Raw genomic sequence first — 22,207 nt, 5'->3', positions numbered from 1 at the left:
GCAGGAAGGAGTCTGGACTTGATACCTCTGAAAGAGAACGGGACCCTTTCAGCTGAGTTCAGTGGATGGATCACACCCTAGATGTTTCTTTTTGAAGGAGGACCCAGCTGATTACTAAAATACCTGATATAGGATGTAGGCCATTTAGGGAAGGCAGGTGGGACCCATATAGACAAAGGGGGAGCAGCCCCTAGTTGCAGAACCATTGGAAGAAGCTTGCCAGGAAACCTGCCAAACGTTCACTCTGGATCTTGCTCTGACTTACAGACAGAAGCAAAAGCTTATTTCAGGCAGTAAAGCATGAACATTACTCCAGGCAGAGTTGGCCTCTATGTTTCCTTTAGACATACAGCTGCAATAAGGCAGCCAGGCCAGAGTTTTATTAAGCCTTATGAATTTTTTAGCAGTTCTGGGACCTATATTTTTTAACTTGGGTAGATATTTAGCTCCACCTTAAAGTAAAAAATCACCTTAAAAAGTCAGAGCAGCATTTCATTCCTTAAATATGTAATTCCAGCTGGAGCAAAACTCTAAGAACAAAGCTGCCAAAGGTGACTTAATTATAAGTGATCTGCAGACAAACTACAAGGGGAAGGGGGTCAACTAGTGATTAGAGCAGCAAACCGTGTGTTCTGTTCTCCTACTGCTCACATGCTCACTGGGTGACCTTGATGAAGAGGCACTGGCTCAATTTACCCAACCATGAAATGGGAACAACGCTGACTGAGCTCCCAGGAGCCCTGCTAGAGGGATTTGGTATTGCTCAGGGTGCTTTGAGCTGCCTGGGTTAAAGCAACACAAACACACTTGACAGCTTCTCTACAAAATCCATGCAGATGCTGCATTTTTTTTCTTCCACATAGGCAAATATGTGTCTTACCCATCATGCACAGCTTGCCCATACTCTTTTGAAAGCTTAGCACTTAGCGTCTGACCAGAATAAGCTTATTAAGCCATCAGCAAAGGCTTTAAAAATGTAGGATGGGACTGGATGCCTATGTTTAAATGTATATTTCTGCTATAGCTAACTAGAGCAAGAAGCAGCTATCAACCATCAACCCTGGCACTAAAAGTTCATCCTCAGGCACTTAACACTTTCTTACCACTGAACCCTCTACCCTGTTCAGGTGGGAAACAGGTCTATGCGTCAAAGTTTTGCTGATGCACTTATGTTAACTAGGGTCATAAAAAAAAAAAATGCAACCCCTATCCAGCATCACTTTGCTGGCAAAACCCAGGCTATAGCTGCCAACATGCTAACAGAAGGGAACTGTTGTCACCTCAGCATATGTGGCTCAGGCAGTGTAGTTATGTCAGGAGAAAAACTCCTTCTGTCCAGATATGCTGACTGTCCACTCAGAGGCACTGTTGGCATAGCTAAAGGGGCATAAGGAGCCCAAAGACTCAAATCAGGTTCTCTGGGGATGGCCAAATTTCTTTGGAGACAAAGAGCAGCTGAGCTGTTCTAATGCATGCCAGAATGCGTGCTGGGAAAAACTACTCCCCCTGCCCCCCCAGAGTCCTATACACATTGGCTAGGGACAGACATTCAAAAAGCCTGAACCCGAATTGATTCCATTTTTTCAGGTTAGCCTAACCTGGCTAGGCTGAATCAGTTTGTAACTGTACAGACATCCCAGAAATGCAGTCACAGGCCTGCAGTAGCTCAGGCTAGAAACCCGGGGGCACGTGCGAAGCAGGCCCTATTTGATTCGGATTCGGCCCAAATCAGGGACAGTGATTCAATTAATTGATTCGGAACACTGTCCCCAATTCGATTCGGCCAAATCCAAATCCGAAGATTTGATGCTGATTCAGAGAATCAGCGATTCGGACATAGACACAGCTTTAAAAGTTTTTTCTACATACCTTGAGGTAGCAGGCACGGCTCATGATCGCTGTGATGCTGGGGAGCATGGTACGTCCTACAGAAGTGCAGGGGGTCCTCCATGTACTCGGCAGCAAACCCCAAAGTGGAGCCCCTGCTACCTAGAGGTATGTAGAAAAAACATTTAAAGCTGTCTCTTTGTCCGAATCTCTCCAAATGGATTCGGAGGGTTCTGATTCAATTCAGAGAGATTAAAGGGTCCTCTGATTCAATTTGGATTTGGAGATTTGGCCCACGAATCAGGCCAAATCTCCACCAAAATGAATCAGGGACCAAAGCTTTGCACAGCCCTCCAGCCCTCCCTTCCCTTTGACAAAGCTAAGCTGGGGGGGGCATGGCCAGGCCCTACCAGGACTCTCTGATTAGGGAGGGGTTCCCCTGCCCTCCTGACTAACCCAGCAGGGAATTGAATGATAACACAATGTTTATCACCCCATTAAGAAAACAATAGAGGGACATTACCATTTACCAGCTACCTGTTGATTCTGCCTTTGTCCTGTCTGCTACAGCAGGGACCGTAGCCAGCATATGGTCTTCTAGCTAATGCTGAGAGCTGTCTTAGTAATACAGAGGGGACAGGGGAATCCCTGCTTAGCAGGGAGTAGGGAGGGCAGGGGTGGAGATGGGGGCAAAAGGAAGCCAGGCAGATGCCTGCAGTCTCTGCTGAGCTCTAGCCAGGGAGCAAAGGGGAGGGGCCAGCCCTGCTGTGCAGCAGAGACCCCCGCTCAGCCCAGAGAGCATGTCAGGATGCTGGGGGAGTCTGGTTTAACTTAAACCAGCAAGGTGTGTGGGACAGACATTGCATACACCAGTTTGACCCAAAATCAGTTAAGTCTGATACTACATTCAACTGGTTTTATCTCAGACCAGTTTCAGCCATTTTCAAACTGGTTTATATACACTGAACATCTGTTCTGTTACAGGTTTAAACCAGTCTCTGATCACTTAAACCAGTTTATGTATAATGTCTGTCCCTAGCTATTATCTGCTGGCTGCAGAACTGTGTCCTACAAGCATGTAACCTCCCAATCACACAAAAAACCCTTCTAAACTGCAGTGAAGTGACCTGAGTCTGAAGCAATGGGTCTAATGGGGGCAAACAGCTTCTTTGCCTGATAGTGATAGGAATCTGCTGTGTAACACCAAGATCTGCTGATGAAAAGGACTGTATGAAAGCTAGGGATTGTTATCACCCCCTTGTTATCAGAATGTGAACAGTGAAGATTAACATACTGAGACTGTTAACTATTTCACTGATGATCACTTAACATCCAACTAATATGGCACGTTCAAATGCACAAACTGACTGGCACACTTTCTAGAGGGGCTCACAGCTCACCTTTCCCCTTCTCAGAATCGAAGGCCTCCATCTTCTTCTGAAGTCTGTAACAACCATGCATTTCCAGCAAGCTCTGCAACCTACCAAAAATTAGAGGCTTGCAGCAGCTAAACTGAAAACAATTGGATCCAACAACGGGGCAGACATATAGTGCTGGTCATATTATTTGTTCGCATCTGTAATGCCATTAAACAGTTAATTCAGCCAATGCTGCCACAGAATACCCAGCCTGCTGTGAAGAAGCTGCCGTGGGAAGCAGAAGCCTAGCTGCAGGATTGGATTGGGGCTTGCTATGGAGAACAGCAACTCAGCTGTCACCAATGCTCATAGCAGGAGCCTCCTTGGAACAGCAGACTCCACAACCATGCATACACTCTTACCTGGCGTACCCTAATCATCTCAGAGACCAATCCTGAACCACACACAACCTGCCCAATGAGGCTATGAAGAAGGGCCCACCCACCCGGCTATAAACCCTGCCTTGTAGCTGTTTACCCAGCATAGTAAATACACCCACCAAGCTCCTGTAATAAATGCATTTAGGATTCCCCAGACAGAGGGGCCTGCTTCTCCTGTGAGCACTTCCCTGGTTAAGGCTGCAGGCCCAAGGAAGGCATTTCCCCCTGCTTCCTCAGTTTAAAAATGAGCCATGTAAGTATAGACCCACACCCCCCAGTGACCCAGCCTGAGTTAAACAAGCTGTGAGAGGTGTCAGTCCTGATGGGGAGGGGGGGATTTAAATGGAGAACAGACCACCCAAGTGGTGGTTGATCAGACCTGGAATCCCTGTTTCTGCATGTAAGCAGTAACCGATCTTACTCTTGCTGTCCGCCCTCCCCCAAGGAAGGCAGGGCCCCACACAAAACTCTGAAAACCACTTCCTTAAAAGCACTTGATCAGGGTCCTGGCTGCCAGGGATGGGTTGCAGGGAGAGATGGAAATTGCCTCGGTTGTTTAATTCTCTTTGGACCATCAATAATCCAGGAAGGGGTGGACTTTCTTGGATTCAGCTGGAGAGCTCAGCCTTCATTCACATGACCTGTTACAGACCGCAGTGTGGCTCAGAAGTGGGGCAAGCGCCAGACCCTACTACACCCATGGGAAGAGGGTCCCCATAACAGTGTGTCTGCTGCAAAGGGCATCACCCAGAGACCATTAGTTGCTCTGGTGTTCACCCTCTTTACCAGCTGGAGACAACAAGCCCTGAGAGGTCTCACAAACAGCAGGTGGATCAGTTGGCCTTCAAGTCTCCTCACTTTGTACCCAAATTCAGATTTCCAAGTATAGCAATAGCAAGCTAGGGCTCAGGCCTGGAGCTGTGGTTCAGAATGTCAGTAAGATGAGAAGATTCACAACATTTCCAGCGTCCTTAGTTTTGGAGACAGGATTTTCTGCCTGGGCCATTACCATGGGTAACATGAGCATATTGTCCCTGCCAAGGCAGGAACAGCTTGTCTCTACCTCCCAGCTGCCAATCTAAAGAGGCCCACCTGGTGCTTACTTGGGGATGCCCTCCCAGGCTGCATTCACCCCCATTCTCCAAATGTATTGCAAAAACACACAAGAAAAGGGGGTGGTTTCTACCTTCTACACTCCTGAGCCAGCAGTTTTCCTTATTATACTAATGTCATTAAGGCTTTTCAATTACAGGCAATTTTAGCGCCATTATCCAAGAGGGAGGTCTCCAAAGTGCCATCTACATCTGACCCACTGAGCATTCCTCCCCCCCAAACCCACAGAGAAGTGATCTCTTAATGGAGGAGACAAGAGCAGGTTCAGCACAGCTAGAAACTGAGGATGCTGCTCTGTGCGGGGTGGGGGGCACTGGCATGCTCTGTTCCAATTAAGCTGTGGCTTTGCTGAATGGGACCAATTCCTTAGAGAAAGTATCAGCTGCTCCAGCCCTTCCCTTGCCTCCACCCTGTATGGTTAACAATTGGCACTACTTCCCGTGAGAGAATTCCAGCCGGCACATTTAGTGCACTGATACTACAGCTCTCAGGACACCTTCCATCTAGCTCAGGTACTTGTAGGGCCCCCCATTACCCCAGGACCTCCCAGGCCAGCTCAATGATAACAGAACAACATTGCCATCTTCAGGCAGCCTTCAGAATTACAACTTCTATTCAGGCAGGAAAAGTTTCCTATTTAAGGGAGGAAAAATGTGCCAGGACCTGGAAAAGGCTTCCACTTCCATGTGTCAAGGCAAATACAGCAACCTATAGAGGCCCAAGCACTGGAACAGAAAGCTGAGCCAGGAGTAAGTTGTCCTACTTTCTGCTTCTACTGCTAAAACAGGACGTTGGGGTGGACTGTGCGCTGGAAGCCAGCACAGAACAATTACAAAAACATTAGCAAACACTTCCAGGCAGCTATATTTGCAGTACCATAGCAACAAAGTTTGGCACCTGGGGCAAGCCTGCAGCAGCAGCCCACCCTTGCCCCACACACAGGTCCATGGGGTACCCCCCCCCCAGAAGTGCACGCAGCAGAAGGAGCCGCCCTCCACCCATTGCCGCGCCGCCCCAAACAAGCTGCTCACAGCTCCATCCTGTGCCCTTCTCTCCCCACCCATTGGCTATCTCCTGTTGGCACCCCTTCGCTTCAGTGCCGAGGTGGTCACCCCGCTCACCCCCCACTTGTTATGGTACTGTGTGCTTGTCCTCATGAATTGGGAAGTACAGCAAACTGGGTTTTGTTTCGCCATGCAAGGAGTTTGCCCAACTTTCCTTAGGCCTGAGATTGTCCTGAGTCTGACTACTCCACATATGGCTGTGATATTCAAAGCCAGGGTGGATAAAAAAAAAAAAAAAAATCAATGATTTAACCCCCCCCCCCCCCCCCAAATAATTAAAAGTCAGATTTTTTTATTTAAATCAATTTTTTTAATTTAATTGTATTTGTTTTTGTTAAGATGCTTTTAAAAAAATAAATATATAAAGATAGCTTAAATTTAAGGTATGTGAAAGCTCAAAAGATATCATCATGGAATAGGGATTATAACTTCTAATTATATACTATTTGAGACAATATATTCATCTAACCTTTTTAGAAGTTTTAACTAGGTCACAACAGGTCATGGACTATATTAGGGGCCCAATCTTATGGGGTTCCCAGAGGCTCCTCTATAGATTAGTAAAGATTAAAGAAAATCACTGTACCCAATACGACTCCGTGCTCAGTCTACAGAGATGCTTAATGGGATCTTCTATGATGCTTAGTTATAGTTTTCAAACTATGGATTTGTGTCTCCAGAGATCATAGGCAGACAAGGTTCTTTGGGTAGATGTGATATCTTATTAGACCAACTAAGTAGTTGGAAAAAAATTGCTCTTTGCAAGCTTTCAGGAACAAACACCCTCCTTCAGACATAGGAGAGTTTGTCGTCCCCAGAGATAACATTCTTGTTAACAGCGGCATATAGAGATGAGAGATAACAGCCCTGATTACCCACCCATCATCCCTATTGGATCTTTGCAAGTTTGTGTACACACAGTCAAGCCCTTACCTCTCTCTAAAAGTTCAGTTTCAGGAACAATAAAGGCTCTCAAACAATAAGAATGCGCTGTTTGTAGAAAACAATGATTAAATGGAGGCTTCTTGACCAGTGATATAAATAGATTTGATTCAAAACCATCTCTAAAACCAAACTGCAAGCCCGAGCTACACATGACAGATGTTAAAACACCCCTCTGACTCAGCACACACATCTGATGGGGTGTGTGGAACTGCATGCTTCTGAAAGAATAGAGAATGCCAGCAGTAAATGCAAGAGTTTCAATTAAAGGATTAAATTCACCTCATTATGGGAAGCTCTTGCAGTTTTCCAGTGTATCCAGCTTATCTCTACTTGGAGGTGCTAACAGCAATCGGCACAGGGTTTGACAGCAGAGCAGTTTACAGGCAGCTGCCAGGACCTTGACATTCATTGGAGATTGGCATGTAATCTGTTTAAAATAAAGGGTAATAAGTCGGGGCATCCATTCAGATGCACCCAGACAATCCTCCCTCAGTGCAGAGGCCTTAACAGCCCCCCAGAGATTGAAGACTTCATTCTAGAGTTAATTTGTCCTCATTACTCCACACAGGACAGTCTGTTCTCCTTGAGTCCTGCAAACCCAGCAGATTGCAAGTGTGAAGGTTTTCTCTATGGCACCAAAGCATTTTAAAGCAAGTTAAATTGCCACGACCCAAATTAGCCAGTACATTTCTACTGGATCCAGCACCTCCCCACAAATGCCTGTTTCCTGGGCAGAGGTGGTTAGCCATTTTCATTTGAAGTCTATATGGCAGTGGTTCTCAACCTTTTTGGACTCAGAGCTCCCCTTGGACAAAGCCAACTTAGTTTTTAGTCATTCCTTGATTTTACAGAATAACTAGAACAATTCTTCTGTTGCAACAAACTCAGAAACACAACAGGTCAGAAGGCTTTTAACACCACTGATTCCTGTTTGAAATCTCTGGGTTTATCTTGTGAATTATGCTTGTACATCTAATAGTTTTAACATTGTGTGGCACCCTGCAGCACCCTTGAAAGGATCTCAAGGCACCCCAGGGTGCTGTGGCAACCTGGTTAAGAATCACTGCTCTAAGCTGCCCTCTTGCCTCATCTCCCAGAAGCAATCACTGACTGCTCGTACTAGTACCCAACGACACATTAGCAAGCTCAGGTTAACTGGAAGTCAATTAACTTGCATTAAAACCCTGGAAAATAGACAAATGCTTAAGGTAGCATGCTTCTTAACTCCTGTTCTCCTCAGACCTCTTCTTATCATCATGGTCACAGTTTGCCCAGTGACGCACGTAATCTCTAGCCCTTCCACATATTCATGTCCTGCCCTCAGGGACCACTTTTTGGCTGCCCAGGAAACAGATGAGAAGTTGCTAACACTGCATTTGAAAAGTGCTTCCTGCCTCCGTTTGCTTTGTACAACTGAGCTCACAGGCCAGCCCATCTTCTGTGCTCTGTATCTGGTCTGGTCATAACAGCAGGGGCTGGTACAGTATCTAGCTGCTCCTACAGTGGCAACAGCCACATGCTTACCTATGCAAAGCACATGTAGGTCCTTTTATTGGTAGGGCTGAGGAACAAAGAACCAGTTTGCTCGCTACCTGTTTGCCATTCAGTCTGGGTCCCTGAAAGGCCACTTAGATCTCTCTCAAGTAGTATCAAGGATATTTATCACTATTTTTTTCCATTGGCCTTGCACATAACACAACTCACTGTGCAAAAGGTAAGGTGTTCAGGCAGGTCCCATTAAACTAGTTTGCCTGACAATCGCTCTGAAAATTGAAACCACTGGTGAGATACAGGAGCCATACACTGCCCCCGCTCCCCAACAGAACTCAGATCTATACTCAGAATTCCACCATCTCCATAAAAAGTGCAATATTAAACCAATTTGATAAACTGGGGCAAGGAAACTTGGCTTTAAACTAACTTATTCCCATTTATTTTTAACCACTGGGAACAGATTTGAGAGGAACTGAAATAAGACTCCTTAAGACCAAACTTAGGTCCTCGTGCAAATCTGCGCCAGTGAAAATGTGTGTATAAACATGGTCTAAATCAGAAATAAAATTCCTATTAACTTTCATACACAAGATGGGGCTTACAGTCGTGAACAGAGATAATTAGGGAAGGCAGACAGATTTTTGCACTAAAGGTAGACAAAACACTAGCCCAAGCTTGGGAAGGGGTCAAAAGAGAGTCAAGCTAGCACGGTTCAGGCAGACCAGCTTCTTTAGCCAACAGTCCAGAAGGTGCAATGTGGCTAGGAAGTCAATCAGCTGTGTTTAACTCCCCAGCCCAAATGATCAGGTACTCAGTGTTCAGCTGTGCTGACTGAGGAGCAGCCTTCAATAGGAGTCTGGAACAAGACTCAGACTCGCACCTTCAAGCCAATGCCTTTGCCACACTGCCACTACATCCCTTCAAGAGAGGAGAGCGTAGGGGTGCAACATCAAGGGTTGAGAGTTCTAGTTCAAGCTGGGGGCAAGATGTTGCATGTGCCTTCAGAGGGAATAGTTTCTAATGGAAAGGATAACAAGCCACCACCTGTGGCAGAGCTTGCCCAGCAGCTCTTTATTGTAGGCCAGAGCATTCTTTTCCAAGGGCATGAGAGCAAAACAAACTGCATGGGGAGAGGATCATCATCAGTCAGCAGTTGAGCAATTAAAAATGAGGCACAGTTGGAAAAAGGAGCTTTCCTGGGCCTGCTTAATGATTCAATACTATGCCCTGCTAGATACAGCACAGATACAGGCATTAACATAGATTTAGCAGGTACCATGCTGGGCCCTCAAGAGAGAAACACCCACAATTGAACACCAATGACCCAGAAGGAACCAACTTCAAGAGGCTTCAACAGGGTCAGCAACACCCTAGGAGATCCCTTTTAACAGGGTGGAACTGATGCTGAGCTAGTCCAGAGGGACACAATATTGGGTGCATGACAGGAGCAGATGTGAGAAGCCCAGCTGCTTCACAAAGTTTCTGTGCTCATCCTTTGTCCTGGTTTTGGCACACATGCTGAGGATGCTGCCCCCAGCGGCCATATGACACAAATAAAGACAACCTACAAAGCTGTGAATGAGTTAGGAAAGGGGCCTGTGACGCAGGAGGAACAGGAGACCACACAGGTGTTCATAAGTAAGTCTGTCTTTATTTAGAAAAAAAAAAAAAAAAAAAAGGACTAAGAAAGTGAACTGAAGTCTCATTATTACAAAGGCTTGGGCTGAACAGCATGCCACATAGAAGGCTGGTGTAACAAAGGGGGCTGCTCATTGGTGAAGGTACCAAAAATATGTTACGGTTTGTCCCAAAAGTAGGTCCACATCTTGAACTACTTATCCCACGATGTACGAGGACACAGCTGTCCAGCTCACAAGCGGCCTCCGGTGTCTTTTCAGGCACACCCAAGATGTGTGCTCTCCAGTACCTGCACTTCCAAGAGCATTGCGCAAGATTCCCTTTGACCCAGGGCAAAGCTCTGATCCATGCCCTGCAACACCATGCTGAACCATTTAAAGATTAATCACAGCTCATTGGCAACACAACATTTACCTGAGTTCTCAGTAGTGTGGACCAGGCCTCAGCCAACTGTTCTCTGGAAAGGAGAGGTCTAGGAGAATTTTAGTACACAAAGATAGACATGCAAACATACCCGCTCATCTACCAGCAGAGGCTCAAAGGACACTACACATTCTGCCTCAAAGATCTGATCTAAGCTGCAAGGCCTACAACCAGGGAAGGAAACGAGGAGCATTTCAGTGTATTCAGCTCAGACCCTACAAGTCGGATCCTTCTATTCTGCCCTGAGTGTCCATGTGGGGGAACGAGTTACCCGCAAAATATTTCCCCACACCCAGAGATGAAGACCCTCTGACCTTCAAAGCTTTTCACAATGATGTTAGCCAAACATCCCTGTGAGCAAGCAAAGGCAGCTCTATTGCAAGGATGGAAAGAGGCAGGGAGATATGAAATGTCTCCCCTAAGACTACAAGAGGCTCAGAACTAGAATTCAGGTGGTCCAGGGAGAGAGATCTGCTTATGTTAAGGGAACAGGGGCTCTCCAATGTTTGGTGGGTAAGCATAAAAACTCAAGACTGGAAGCAATCTAGGCCACACCTCAATTCATCTCATCCCTGCATTTGTAAGCAGCTTGCCAGAAAATAGTGCTACCTACATATAAAGGAGCACAAGTAATCTTTTGCACCCATTTTGAAACTATGTAGTGTTGATCTTTCCCAGTAGCAAAAAGTCCTTTCCCTACAGGCACAGAGGAGATCCTCTACAGGACTAGAGTGTAGTGGGGGGCTCTTCCCTTCAAGACCCCTTCCAAGACCGTTTGCTCTTCACCACTACAAAAGCCGGCAAACAACTCATTCACATTCCAGTGCTATAAGCAACAAACTAGAGGCAACCACTGGGAATAGAAATAAAAGCTTTTCATCAATCCCAATTTAGCACCGAGCTAGATACCGTAGACAAACAGCACAGCACGTAGCTGCCGAGACCTGCAAACTATGTACTACGAAGCTGGGATGTAACCACCATTCCAAACTGTATAAGGAAGTTGCTATCTTTAGCTCTAGGTTTAATTTGGCCACCAGCAATAGTCCACAGTCCTGGAGGAGCATTTGCTGGCAGGAGGCCAAGGTGTGTCTGACCAATAAGGAAAACTGAGTGTTGCTGAGCATATATTCACTGTGGAAACGCTTTCTAAAGGTTGCTGGATGCTGGTCTCTACTCAATTTGGTCTTATCTTCTGAATGTGTTCCTAGCCTAAGCCTTGTTCTCTGCTGTTAAAAGCAGCACACAGATCACTAAAGTCCGTTCTGCTTTCTTGTTTTTCTTGGGCAGCCTATAGATAAGATCTGGGCAAGACATTGCCCAATTTTAATCAGAAGTGACCCAGAGCTGGTGAGAACTGTCATCTGCCTGCTGAGACTCATTTTGATTAAATCACAGAGCCCAAAAGCAAAGCACAGTCAGCAGCCACGTCATTAAAAGCCACATGAATGGACTTCGAGATCAGAGAGCTCACATCTCCTTGGGTAGCTCCACTTCAGCCTTACCATTACATCTTCAATACATGCAGCACCCATTGTTTTCAGGGGATTAAAGTGAGGAATTGACACACCCAGGGTAGATCTGGAACAATACTGCAATCCCTAATGGACCTTTTGGCTCTGAAGTTAGCATACTGCCCCTTTGGCTCAAGGATAAAATTGTGCTCTACGCACCAGATGCCTTAGTGCAATATCCACATCTACATCAATTAAACTTCAGCATCTCCAGCAGTCCTGGATGCTCCCTTTTAAAGCAGAAACCCAATGGTTCTTCCCCAATATAAAAAATTATTTAGTGACCACTGAAAATATGAATCATTTGGGTCAAATTCATGCCCTCCTGGGACTCCACTGAAATCAGTGGCATTTCTCCACAGCTGTGTTTGGCCCTGTGCATTTTTCACAATGCTGTGGAGTCAAGAACTGCTCCTAGACAGAGGACTGTTAGCTGTTGTGTGGCAGGACCTTCAAGATAGAGGAATAAACAACACCACTGAGCACATCTTCACAGGAGGGAAGAAGAGGGACTGGAACTTCAGAGCTGACCAACACATCACATAAGCAGGATTTTGACTGAAACCTTGATCAGCAAGAATATAAATCAATCAGTCTCCCATTCCCAAGTTTCAGGGCAAGGGCATGGAAATTATTTAGACTCCTTCCTGATAAGGCCCCACCACCTTTCTTCTTCATTGCCACAATGCAATAGGACTAGTGCAATATTCTAGGGTCTTAAACAGATTCAAAGAATGACAGCTAGGAAATATTTTGCTACTAGAGACTTAGTTAAGTTAGGTCAGCTTGCAAGGCTGCTCATCAATATCCAGCTGCCTCTCCACTTTTACCACCTTGTCTGACACCTTTAATACCACAATCCTTTCACCTTGGCACACTGGGTTTGGAGCTCAGGGCAAGCATAATGGCAAGGAACATAACTTTCCAATCTAGCCAGGGCTGGGAGCTCTGGATTCACAAGCCCAGCTTCTAGTTCTGCAAGAGGGGAGAAAAAGTTCATTGCTTTTGGCTAAAAGCTCAGTGCAACGGTGCAGTTGTGTTCCATTTCAGTACCTCTGTGCTACAGTGGTGGGTGCCATGGATATTCCTAGGCAGGAAAGCTTGTAGAGGAAAGCTCCAGAACGCAATGGCTCCCATCAGCTATCAATATGGATAGACAGCCCACACTCCATGTCATGTAACCATAGGGCCGAGGAGGGGAAGCTCAGTGATTTGGCATGAGAAAAAAAAACATGAATATGAGGAGAGGAAGATGAAAGCTCACCACTGAGGGGGATAAGCAGGAGCAGGTGTGAGGCAGTGACATAGACAGAACAGAAGCATCTGGCAGCCGCTTTCACTAGAGGAAGTCCTGCATTACTCCCCTCCGCCCTCCCCTTCAATACAATCGTTGGCTTGAAAAAGTCATCATGCCATATGCATCCATAACAAACCTGTCACGTGGCACTGTGGACTCTGGCATTAATACTGAGTTACAGGGCCTGTTTCTGCAGAATCCCACATGGCTACAGTTTGGGCAGTGTGCCTGCTGGGGCCAGCACGATGCCAAAAACATAGAAGAGCCCCAGCAGGAGGTTCAGCTTGGCTGTCCGCTGGGGAATTTTGTTGAAGTTCTGGCTCCGAAACTGCCTCTCCAGAGAGAACGCCATGGGAATGGTGAGTAGTGGCAGTGCCATGCTGATGGTGTAGCGTGTGGCCAAAACGCAGAAGATCAAATAGGGAAGGAAGAGGAGGATGCTGTAGAGCATGTAGGAGAACGTGGGGCCGATGAGGATGGCCAGGGTGACAATGCCCGCCTGTCGGTCAGACTCCATGTCCCGCGTGTTGTTGCTGTGCAGGATGGCTTCGGTGCTGAGAGCTAGCGGGATAGCATACAGCAATGGCGAGACAGATAGGTAACCAACCTGCACAGCATGAGCAAACATGACTGCCAGGGGCCCAAAGGTGATGAGGATCACCAAGTCTCCAAGGGCAACGTATTTAAATCCAATTCCTGTGGCAAGACACAAAAGCAAGAGGAGGATAAGGAGTCATGAAGCGAAATGCCTGTTCTGGAGAATTTACTTAAACTGAACAGCAGCTCCTAGAGAAATGCTGCAAAACAGCCAGCATGAACACAGGTAGGTCTGGACAGCATGGGCTCTTATTGCCTTAGATATCCAACTTCTCTCTACTACCTGAGAAAAATCTGTTCTCTCTTCCTTTTCCAAAAATAATACTGGAAATGCAGTTTCTGAATTGCTCCTAGCTCCACACATGAGCAAAGATTAAGGGACAGAATCTGTAACCTTCCTTCCCACCAAAAATATCTTAATTTCACAACCAGTCCCAGTGAATTCAACAGGAATAAGGTGCTATCCAGTCTGAAATTGGACAAAAGAATCTGACCCTGAAGAAACAGGTGCAACAGTGAGGGTGAACAAAAGGCTGCTAGACATTTTAGATGGTATCAAAAATTGTTTTATCTTTCCTAGAGCAAAAGACTATCTCCTGCCTAGGAAAAGAAAACATTACAGAACTGTTTGTCCTGGCACATATCTACAATGTCATCCCCCCCCCCCATACCCATCATTAACTCATGTACAAAACCTGGCTTTAACTTCTAAATTTACCTTTTCATTTGAAATTGGACCTGGCAAGTACATGAGGAAGAGTCAGTTAAAACATTCCAGGCTCTACCCGTGGAGAAGAGAACAGAGATCACAAGAACTGGAAGTATACATTTCAGCTGTGGCAGGCCAGTAGGGGGTGCTCCTGCGCCGAGCCACCCACCTCACTGCACCCAACCACCTTCCAGGCTCTGGGTGCCTCCCTGAGGGTGTCTCACGTCTGGCCGACCCCCTTCCTGGAGCATACCCGCTAGCCTGGGGGTAGAACTGCCACCACCCAGGGATGGGCTCGATTCAGGCTCTGCGCACTCTGGGAAACACAGGCCTAGTAGCCCGCGAGGGTACTTGACTCACTTCAAGAGCTTGGGGTGCTTCCCTCAGTCAGAAGCACAAGTAGTGGTCTCCCTTAGTCAGCCGAACCAAGGGGACCCCACAGCATAATCCAGACCCACTCCCAATAAGTGTCCCACACTAGGTACAAAGGAGAACTTTATTGGTTACAAGGGGTAGGGTTGGAATAGGGCACAGAGTTGAGTAGTATCAGAGAAATCCCATAGAGCAAACTCCTGTGGCCGGGGTAGCCTTTGATCTCGCATCCGAGTTACTGCAAGCTATACATCTAGTTAGATCTCAGGTAGCTTACAAGTATCATCCAGAGGCAGGTGGAGATTCCCTCTGGAGGCAGGCAGTTCCTTGATCATGAGTTTTGAGAGAGAGAGAACGAGCGAGCAAGTTTTAGATGGTCCAGCTCCTCTCTCTCTCCGAGTTTTCCTCATGGCTGCTGCCCTTCCTCCTAGGCAGTCCTTAACTTATATAGCCCTTGTGACCTCATTTACCTGGTCCAATGGAGGCCAGCACCTGTTGCCTGTCAGCCAACTAATGTGAAATGCATCACTAGTTGCTGGGCAGACTGGCAGGCTCTAGCTCACCAGGATGCCCAGGCCCTCACCCAGGTATGTGGTGCCAGTCACGTAGGCAGAGGGAGCAGGTTTCCACCCCTCCCTCAGGAATGTATCCATCTCAGGTTACCTAAAGAGATAGGGTAAGGTGTATATCCTCTGCTGGGCCCATCCTAACCAAATTGTCACAGAGCAGAGGTTTTGGGTAGAAACAGGAGGTGGCCTTCTGCCACATCAGCCACCGTTCATGCCCCAGGTTTGTGGTGAAAAGGGGTCAGAAGCCATAGGGAGGCACAACAGCCCTTCTTCAGAGCCACTCTCCAGAGTAACCACTAGGGAGGTACCAAAAGAGAATTTTTAGGCTGATACCGATGACCAATTTTTAACAGGCCATATCGGCCAATACTGATCCGATTCTCATATGCAGCCAGGCAGCATGGAGAGCAGCACCTGGCTGGTAAGTCTGTTGTGGGGGAAGAGGCAAGGGGGGAGCAAAGGGGTATGGGGGGCAGATTGAGGCCCCCACAATGAGGGAGGGAGTGGGGCTGGGGCAGGTGCTGCACAGCTGAGGCAGAGCAGGCGAGCACCCCAGGATGGCACAGGGGGGCGTGTGCTCCTGGATCTGCACACAGGGAGTGGGCAGGCTGCCACTATGGGCTGGGGCCAAGGCAGCCTTGGGGTCTGGGCCAGGCCGCATTCAGAGTGGGCAGTGGTGGCACTGGGAGGGGGCTCTGGGGTGGGGCTGCAGCCACCACAAAATTCACTGTAGCCCGCCCCCCAGGCACCGCTCCCAGCGTCGCCGCGGTCTGCCCCGAGTGCAGCCCAGCCCAGCCCCTCAAGGCTGCCCCAGCCCCAGCCCATAGTGGCAGCCTGCCTACTCACTGTGCACAAATCTGGGGGCACATGCCCCCATGCCCTCCCAGAGTGCACGCAGCAGCAGGACCTGCCCCCCCCACCTGGATGGGCTGCTCACGGCTCCACTCCACCCCAGCTGTGCAGCCCCTACCCCACTCCCTCCCTCACTGTAGGGGCCTCGATCTGCCCCCTCTCCCCCACAACAGACTTACCAGCCAGACCCGGCTGCTCTCCACGCTGCTGGACTGAGCTCTGGGCTGCCTGCGTGCTGCGCTGCAGCTGTGTGCGTGCACAGGGCATTTAATCGGTGGCATTATTGGCCACATCAGCCAAAAAAAGCCAATTGCCAATACTGTCAATTTTCCTTATATCAGTGCCAATCCGATATGGGACCGATGTATCGGTGCACTTCTAGTAAGCACTCAAATATCACATTCACTTCCTTAAAGTTTCAGCGCATAGTAATTTGTTTGTGAAGTGTAATCTGGGGCAGATCTGGAGGGGGTGGGGTGCTCTGGTGCCTGTTGCTTCCTGCTCCACCCGAAGTTTAAAACCAACTAACTGCCTGGCAGTGGCTGCAGCATTTCTAGGGAGACAAATAACTTCATAGCTCATTATAATCTACCCCGATCCCTACTAAAGTCCTCATTGCACAGTGTTAACCACCCTCTCTTTTTTATAGTCTTGATGTGCCACTACTGGAGCTAGCCTTCATCCTGCCATGCTGCTGCCCGTTTGCTGCTCCTGGTCCCGAAGCTCCTATTCCGCAGCCCTGCGGACTGTTTTTAACTCACTGCAATGGAATTATATTTGTTTTTGCTTCCGCCTTAAACCGAACAACCCAGCCCCAGGCCCCCACAGCCTATGAAGAAAGCTCCTAGCTCATCACGAACAGGAGAAAGACACGCGTGACATTACACGTGCACCACCAGCCCAATCTGGAATGGGGTTCCCAGGGAGGTGGTGCTCTCCCCTACCCTGGGGGTCTTCAAGAGGAGACCGGACAAGCACCTTGCCGGGGTCGTCTGACAGCAGCGCTCTTTCCTGCCCAGGGCAGGGGGTCGGACTCTGACCTACCAAGGTCCCTTCCGACCCACGCATCATGAACCTGCATCCCCGTTCAAAAGTCCCAACCCACCCACGTGTACAAGACGGCAGAGGCCGTGGCTTTAGGACAGCAGCAGACATGGAGGAGAGGCCGTCAGACCCCCCCCCCGAGCCGGCGAACGCCGCGAGCAGCCATCAGGACTCCTGCTGGTCCCAGGCCGGCACCCGCAATCCCCAGTCCTTACCGCCGGTGTAGAGGAAGGAGCTGGAGAGCCCGCCGAAGTAGATGAGGGCCAGGTGCTCCAGCCGCAGCGGGGACAAGAAGTAGAGGCCGGCGGCGCAGACGCAGCCCAGCGTGTAGAGGACGACGCCGAAGCGCACCACGTCGCGCGGCTCCAGGAGATGGTCCACCAGCGTGCGGTCGTCGCTCTTCTTGTGGTCGATGCCCTTGGAGAAGTCATAGTAGGTGTTCACCAGGTTGCCGGCCCCGTGCACGGCCAGCACGGCGCCGGCGCTGCCCACCAGGCGCGCGGGGTCCAGGGCGGCCTGGGCACGGTAGGCCAGGGCGCTGCCCAGCGCCACGGGCGTCAGCGAGGCGCTGAAGCTCCAGGGCCGCAGCGCCAGCACGTAGGCGGCGCACTTCTGCCTCCAGCCGCCCGGCGGGCCCCGCTCCGCGCCCGCCTCGCTCAGCTCCGCGCCGCCGCCGATGCTGATCCCCTCAGCGGGCTCCGCGGCGGCGGCAGAGGGGGGGGCCGGCAGGGGGCCCCGGCGGGGCGGTGCGGCGGGAGGCCGCATGGGGCTCAGCCTCACGGGGCGCGAAACCCGCCGCGCGCAGCACGGGTCATTACGGTAACGGCGCCCTTGGTCGGCCGCAGGCGGGGGGACACTTTCAGCAACGCACCCGGAAGCAGAGGGACGGGTGTCCCGCCCTGGCGTCCCCCGGCGGCTTCCTGCTTCCGCCTGGCCACCTTCCCCGGTAGGGGTGGGAGTGCGGCATTCTAGCCAATCACGCTGCTTCCGGCTCGCCACTGGCGGAGCCCCGTGTCAATCGGACCGCTTTTTTTTTTTTTTTTTTTTTTTTTGCTCCCGGATTGGTCAGCCCAGCTAGCCGGCTTGGGGGGCGGGGCTGCGCTCCCCTAGGAACCCCGCCTTCCTCCCCACTCCATTGGCGGCGGTGGCTGCCACTCCGATCTGCCTGGGCGCTGATTGGGTGGGTGCTGCTCGCCGGCCCGGCGGGTGGAGCCGGGGCCCGAGCGAGGGAGCCGGCGAGGAGGCGGTGAGTGCCCTCCTCCCCCTCCGCGGTCACCTGGCGACGCCCCGCGGCGCGGGGCCCTGTCATGCCGGCGGCTGGCGCTGCAAGGCTCCGGGCCCGGGTCTGTGCGGGAGCCCGTCCCCGCCGGTGCCAACGCCGCGGTTTTGTGTCCCAAGGCCCCGCTGCGCGGGACGCCCTGAGCCGCCCCCGCCGCCATGTCGGGCACCGTGTCCATCCTTCAGCAGTTCGCCAACGGCCTGAAGAGCCGCAGCGAGGAGACGCGGGCCAAAGCGGCCAAGGACTTGCAGCACTATGTCACCATGGAGCTGCGCGAGGTGTGGCGGCTCGCGGGGTCTGGGAGGCCCGGGACGGGGGTGGCGGGCGGGCGGGCGGGGCAGGGGAGGGGCAGGGAGAAGAAGCCGCCGCCTGTTTGGATCCTGGGAGGCCCCGGCATCGTTGCTGCCCGGGGGCGGCTCCGCCTGGGCCTGAACTCTCTTTCCTGCGCAGATGAGCCAGGAGGAGTCGACCCGCTTCTATGACCAGCTGAATCACCACATATTTGAGCTGGTCTCCAGCTCCGACACCAACGAGAAGAAGGGGGGCATCCTGGCGATAGGTGAGCGCAGGGATTCGGTGTCTCTGGGAGATTCGCTCTCCACTTCCCCGTGACGCAAACAAGCTGAAGACCTGGTGTCTCCACGCTGAGCGCTTGAGAACGTGGTCCTGCGTTGTTACGAAAATACGGGCCGCGATGCTCAGCTGCGTTAAGTGAGCATGGTGTGCAAATAGTCTGCGCTCCCTGTGGCCTGAGAGCAATAATCGTACCCGTTAAAACCCTTCGCTCGGTGGCAGCAGGGCCCACCTCCAAGGAGCTTTTGCATTTATTCCCGGTAGCATCTCCCCTGATTATTGCCCTGTTGAGCTTTTGTTCTTGTGTGGCAGAGCAGCCTAAACTTTGCAACTCCTGGGGATACAGATCAGGGGTTCCTGACCTTTTTATGCTGTGGACCGGTAAGCCACAGACCAGCAGTGATCGGCGTACTGCGGGCCAGCAGCCAACCCTTTCTTATCCTCGGTATAAAAACGGGTTGGTTGCCGGTCCACAGTATGCCGGTCACTTCGGGACTTCCAGTCTGGCAGCCAACCCTCCTGCGGACCAGCAACCAACCCTTCGCAGCCCGGGGGTTGGGAGCCCATGATACAGATAGATAACTCGTGTGAAAACAGTCCCTTCCAAATGGATCCCTCATTTCTGCACCATTTGCTTTTTAATAACTCCATAAAGCTTCTGGATTGAGTTAAGCATCATAACCAAACCAACCCCGGTGTGCTTAGAGATGATGGAGGTCGTTGAGGTGGAGTGATCTTTGTCAATGACATCTCACTTTAGGCAGACAGCATTACTTTAAAGTTACTTCTGTGACCTTAGTACTGGTGGAAGGTGCCAGCTTGACAACCCTGGATACTGATGGCTCCTCTCTGCTGCCACGCTGCCCCTGCCAATGTTCCTTAAGCCAGGCCTTGAGAGACCACCTCTTGAAAGAGTACAGTCTCCTCCATTCAGTCCTGGGTCCATTGTAGCCGTATATAGATGGAGGTGTGTTGGAATGGATCTGTGTTCCCAGGGTGGATCTTTATAAAGTAATACAAGGAAAATCTGACTTATGGAACCTTTTTGATGCATTTCTCTGTTTTACATAACAGATCCAAGCTTGGGAAGAATGCTGACCTTTCCTGCTGCTTAATGTTTCTGGTGGATTTGCAGTTTAGGAAGCGTTAGCAGGAATCTCTCCAGGCTGCCTAGAAAGAACTCTCTTCCAGGGATTTTGCTACTGTTTGCCACACTAACCCACTGGCAGGACTTAACCCATGCTCTCTTTCTCCCCAGCAAGTCTTATTGGTGTTGAGGGAGGCAATGCCACCCGCATCGGCAGGTTTGCCAACTACCTTCGGAACCTGCTCCCCTCCAATGACCCTGTTGTCATGGAGATGGCGTCCAAGGCTATCGGGCGCCTTGCCATGACGGGAGACACCTTCACAGCAGAATATGTGGAGTTTGAAGTGAAACGGGCTCTGGAGTGGCTGGGAGCTGATAGGAATGAAGGTCGAAGGCATGCGGCAGTAAGTGCTCTTCTGGCTTCTCAGCCTTCCTGGGAACAGGCTCATGAGTAGCAGTGATGAGAACTGTGCGAGGAAGGATGCAATGAGTGGGGAGAGGGTTGGAGGGAAGTCCTAGCTGGGGAGTGGAATGGCTATTCTTCCATTTCTGAAGAGCTACAGGATGGGCTAGTTGGTCTGCTGTTAATGGTATTTGTTCTGGTAGTGCTTAGGAACCGAGACTCAGATGCTCCTGTGCCAGGCACTGTAGAAACCCAGCAGCATGCTTCCCAAAGCTTACAGTATAACTAGGCAAGACAAATCAAGCATGTGGAAGTTTTCTTCTAAATTCCCACCTCTCCCTGACACCACCATTTTCCTTCCTGTCTCCAGGTTCTCGTCCTGCGTGAACTGGCCATCAGCGTGCCTACCTTCTTTTTCCAGCAAGTGCAGCCATTCTTTGATAATATCTTTGTGGCTGTATGGGACCCCAAACAGGCCATCCGAGAGGGAGCTGTCTCTGCCTTACGTGCCTGCCTCATCCTCACCACCCAGCGGGAGCCAAAAGAGATGCAGAAGCCCCAGTGGTACAGAGTAAGGAAGGAGTTCCTTCCACTTTAAATAGCTTTCTTCTCTGTGTCAGCACACAAGATCTGGCCTAAGCTAAGGCGGTTAGGTGTTGGCTCCTCTCAGTCATGATTAAAAATATTCTGGCCTTGGGATCAACCAGTAGAAAAGGAACGGGTCGCATACACCGAAGTTTTATTGTGCTTTTTGCAACTTGTTGCCAGCCCTTTGATTTAGTCTATCCTAGCAATCAGACTGTTCTCAACAGAGCAGGTGATCAGACTGACCTGTGTCTCCCACCTTCTTTTGGTAGCAGTGTAGACCAATTTTAAGTGAAATGCACGAGCATCTCCATTTCTTAATATCTTGGGACATGGTGGTATGGCAGTTGCTCAGGTCTCACTGTGCCTAATTAACTTAATCATCCTGTTCAAGCCTGGTGTGCTGACTCCACAGGCCAACTCAGTGGCAAAATTCTTGGTATAACATCCTTGCCATTGCTCTTGGCTCTCATTGCTGATGACGCTCTCAGGTAGCTGAACTCTGTTTTCTCTCTGACTCCTAGCTATACAGTACTTTACAATTTCCTGGCTGAAGCATGTAGCTCTCCCTGGAAGTTACAGGCTCCCACTACCTAGTGACATGCTGTGGTGCATTGTTCTGTTTCATGGGGTTTAGTTTCTGTTAATATTGCTGCCGTTTGTTCTTTTCTTTTTTAGCACACATATGAAGAGGCTGAGAAAGGTTTTGATGAGACTTTGGCCAAGGAAAAGGGTATGAATCGTGACGACCGAATCCATGGTGCCTTACTGATCCTCAATGAGTTAGTGAGGATCAGCAGCATGGAGGGAGAGGTGAGCAGTTTATCAAGGTGACAGTCAGGCCTAGCACACTCAGCAGCTAAGTGGGGCTGTTGCCTCATTCAGTGGCTGCTTTATGAGTTGAGGAACATGGAATTAATCTGTTTGGGTCAGAAGTGGCCTGGAAAACTCCACAAGCAACCAGGGCTCAGGGCTTCCTGTTATCACAGAGACCACTAGTATTGAAGGGAAGAAAGAAAAGAGC

General features: G+C 49.9%; 2 protein-coding genes across 6 annotated transcripts in view; one reads left to right on the top strand and one right to left on the bottom strand.

Annotated features, from left to right (window-relative positions):
* Positions 1-9,872: 9,872 nt before the first annotated feature.
* Positions 9,873-18,119, bottom strand: UBIAD1 (UbiA prenyltransferase domain containing 1). Its single transcript, XM_019494037.2, has 2 exons — positions 17,472-18,119; positions 9,873-13,809 (listed from the first exon to the last, which is right to left on the bottom strand). Exons 1-2 carry the CDS (start codon positions 18,019-18,021, stop codon positions 13,322-13,324), a joined length of 1,038 nt encoding a protein of 345 aa, XP_019349582.1. The 5' UTR covers positions 18,022-18,119; the 3' UTR covers positions 9,873-13,321.
* A 306-nt stretch (positions 18,120-18,425) lies between these two features.
* The window catches only part of MTOR (mechanistic target of rapamycin kinase), a 102,734-nt gene continuing 98,952 nt past the window's right edge, over positions 18,426-22,207 (top strand). For 2 of the 5 annotated variants that reach the window (XM_059716878.1, XM_059716877.1), the window contains exons 1-5: positions 18,532-18,813; positions 18,986-19,094; positions 20,367-20,599; positions 20,969-21,169; positions 21,862-21,996. In XM_059716878.1, the coding sequence (XP_059572861.1) occupies positions 18,694-18,813; positions 18,986-19,094; positions 20,367-20,599; positions 20,969-21,169; positions 21,862-21,996 (798 nt within the window). In that variant the 5' untranslated portion in view covers positions 18,532-18,693. Of the gene's footprint in view, positions 18,503-18,531; positions 18,814-18,985; positions 19,095-20,366; positions 20,600-20,968; positions 21,170-21,861; positions 21,997-22,207 lie in introns of those variants that run through there. The other 3 variants (XM_006259298.4, XM_014610386.3, XM_019493846.2) reach the window with 2 other exon arrangements.

The sequence above is a fragment of the Alligator mississippiensis genome, chromosome 13, assembly GCF_030867095.1.
Source record: "Alligator mississippiensis isolate rAllMis1 chromosome 13, rAllMis1, whole genome shotgun sequence".
Classification (NCBI taxonomy): domain Eukaryota; kingdom Metazoa; phylum Chordata; order Crocodylia; family Alligatoridae; genus Alligator; species Alligator mississippiensis.
This window is presented reverse-complemented; position numbering and strand designations above follow the sequence as displayed.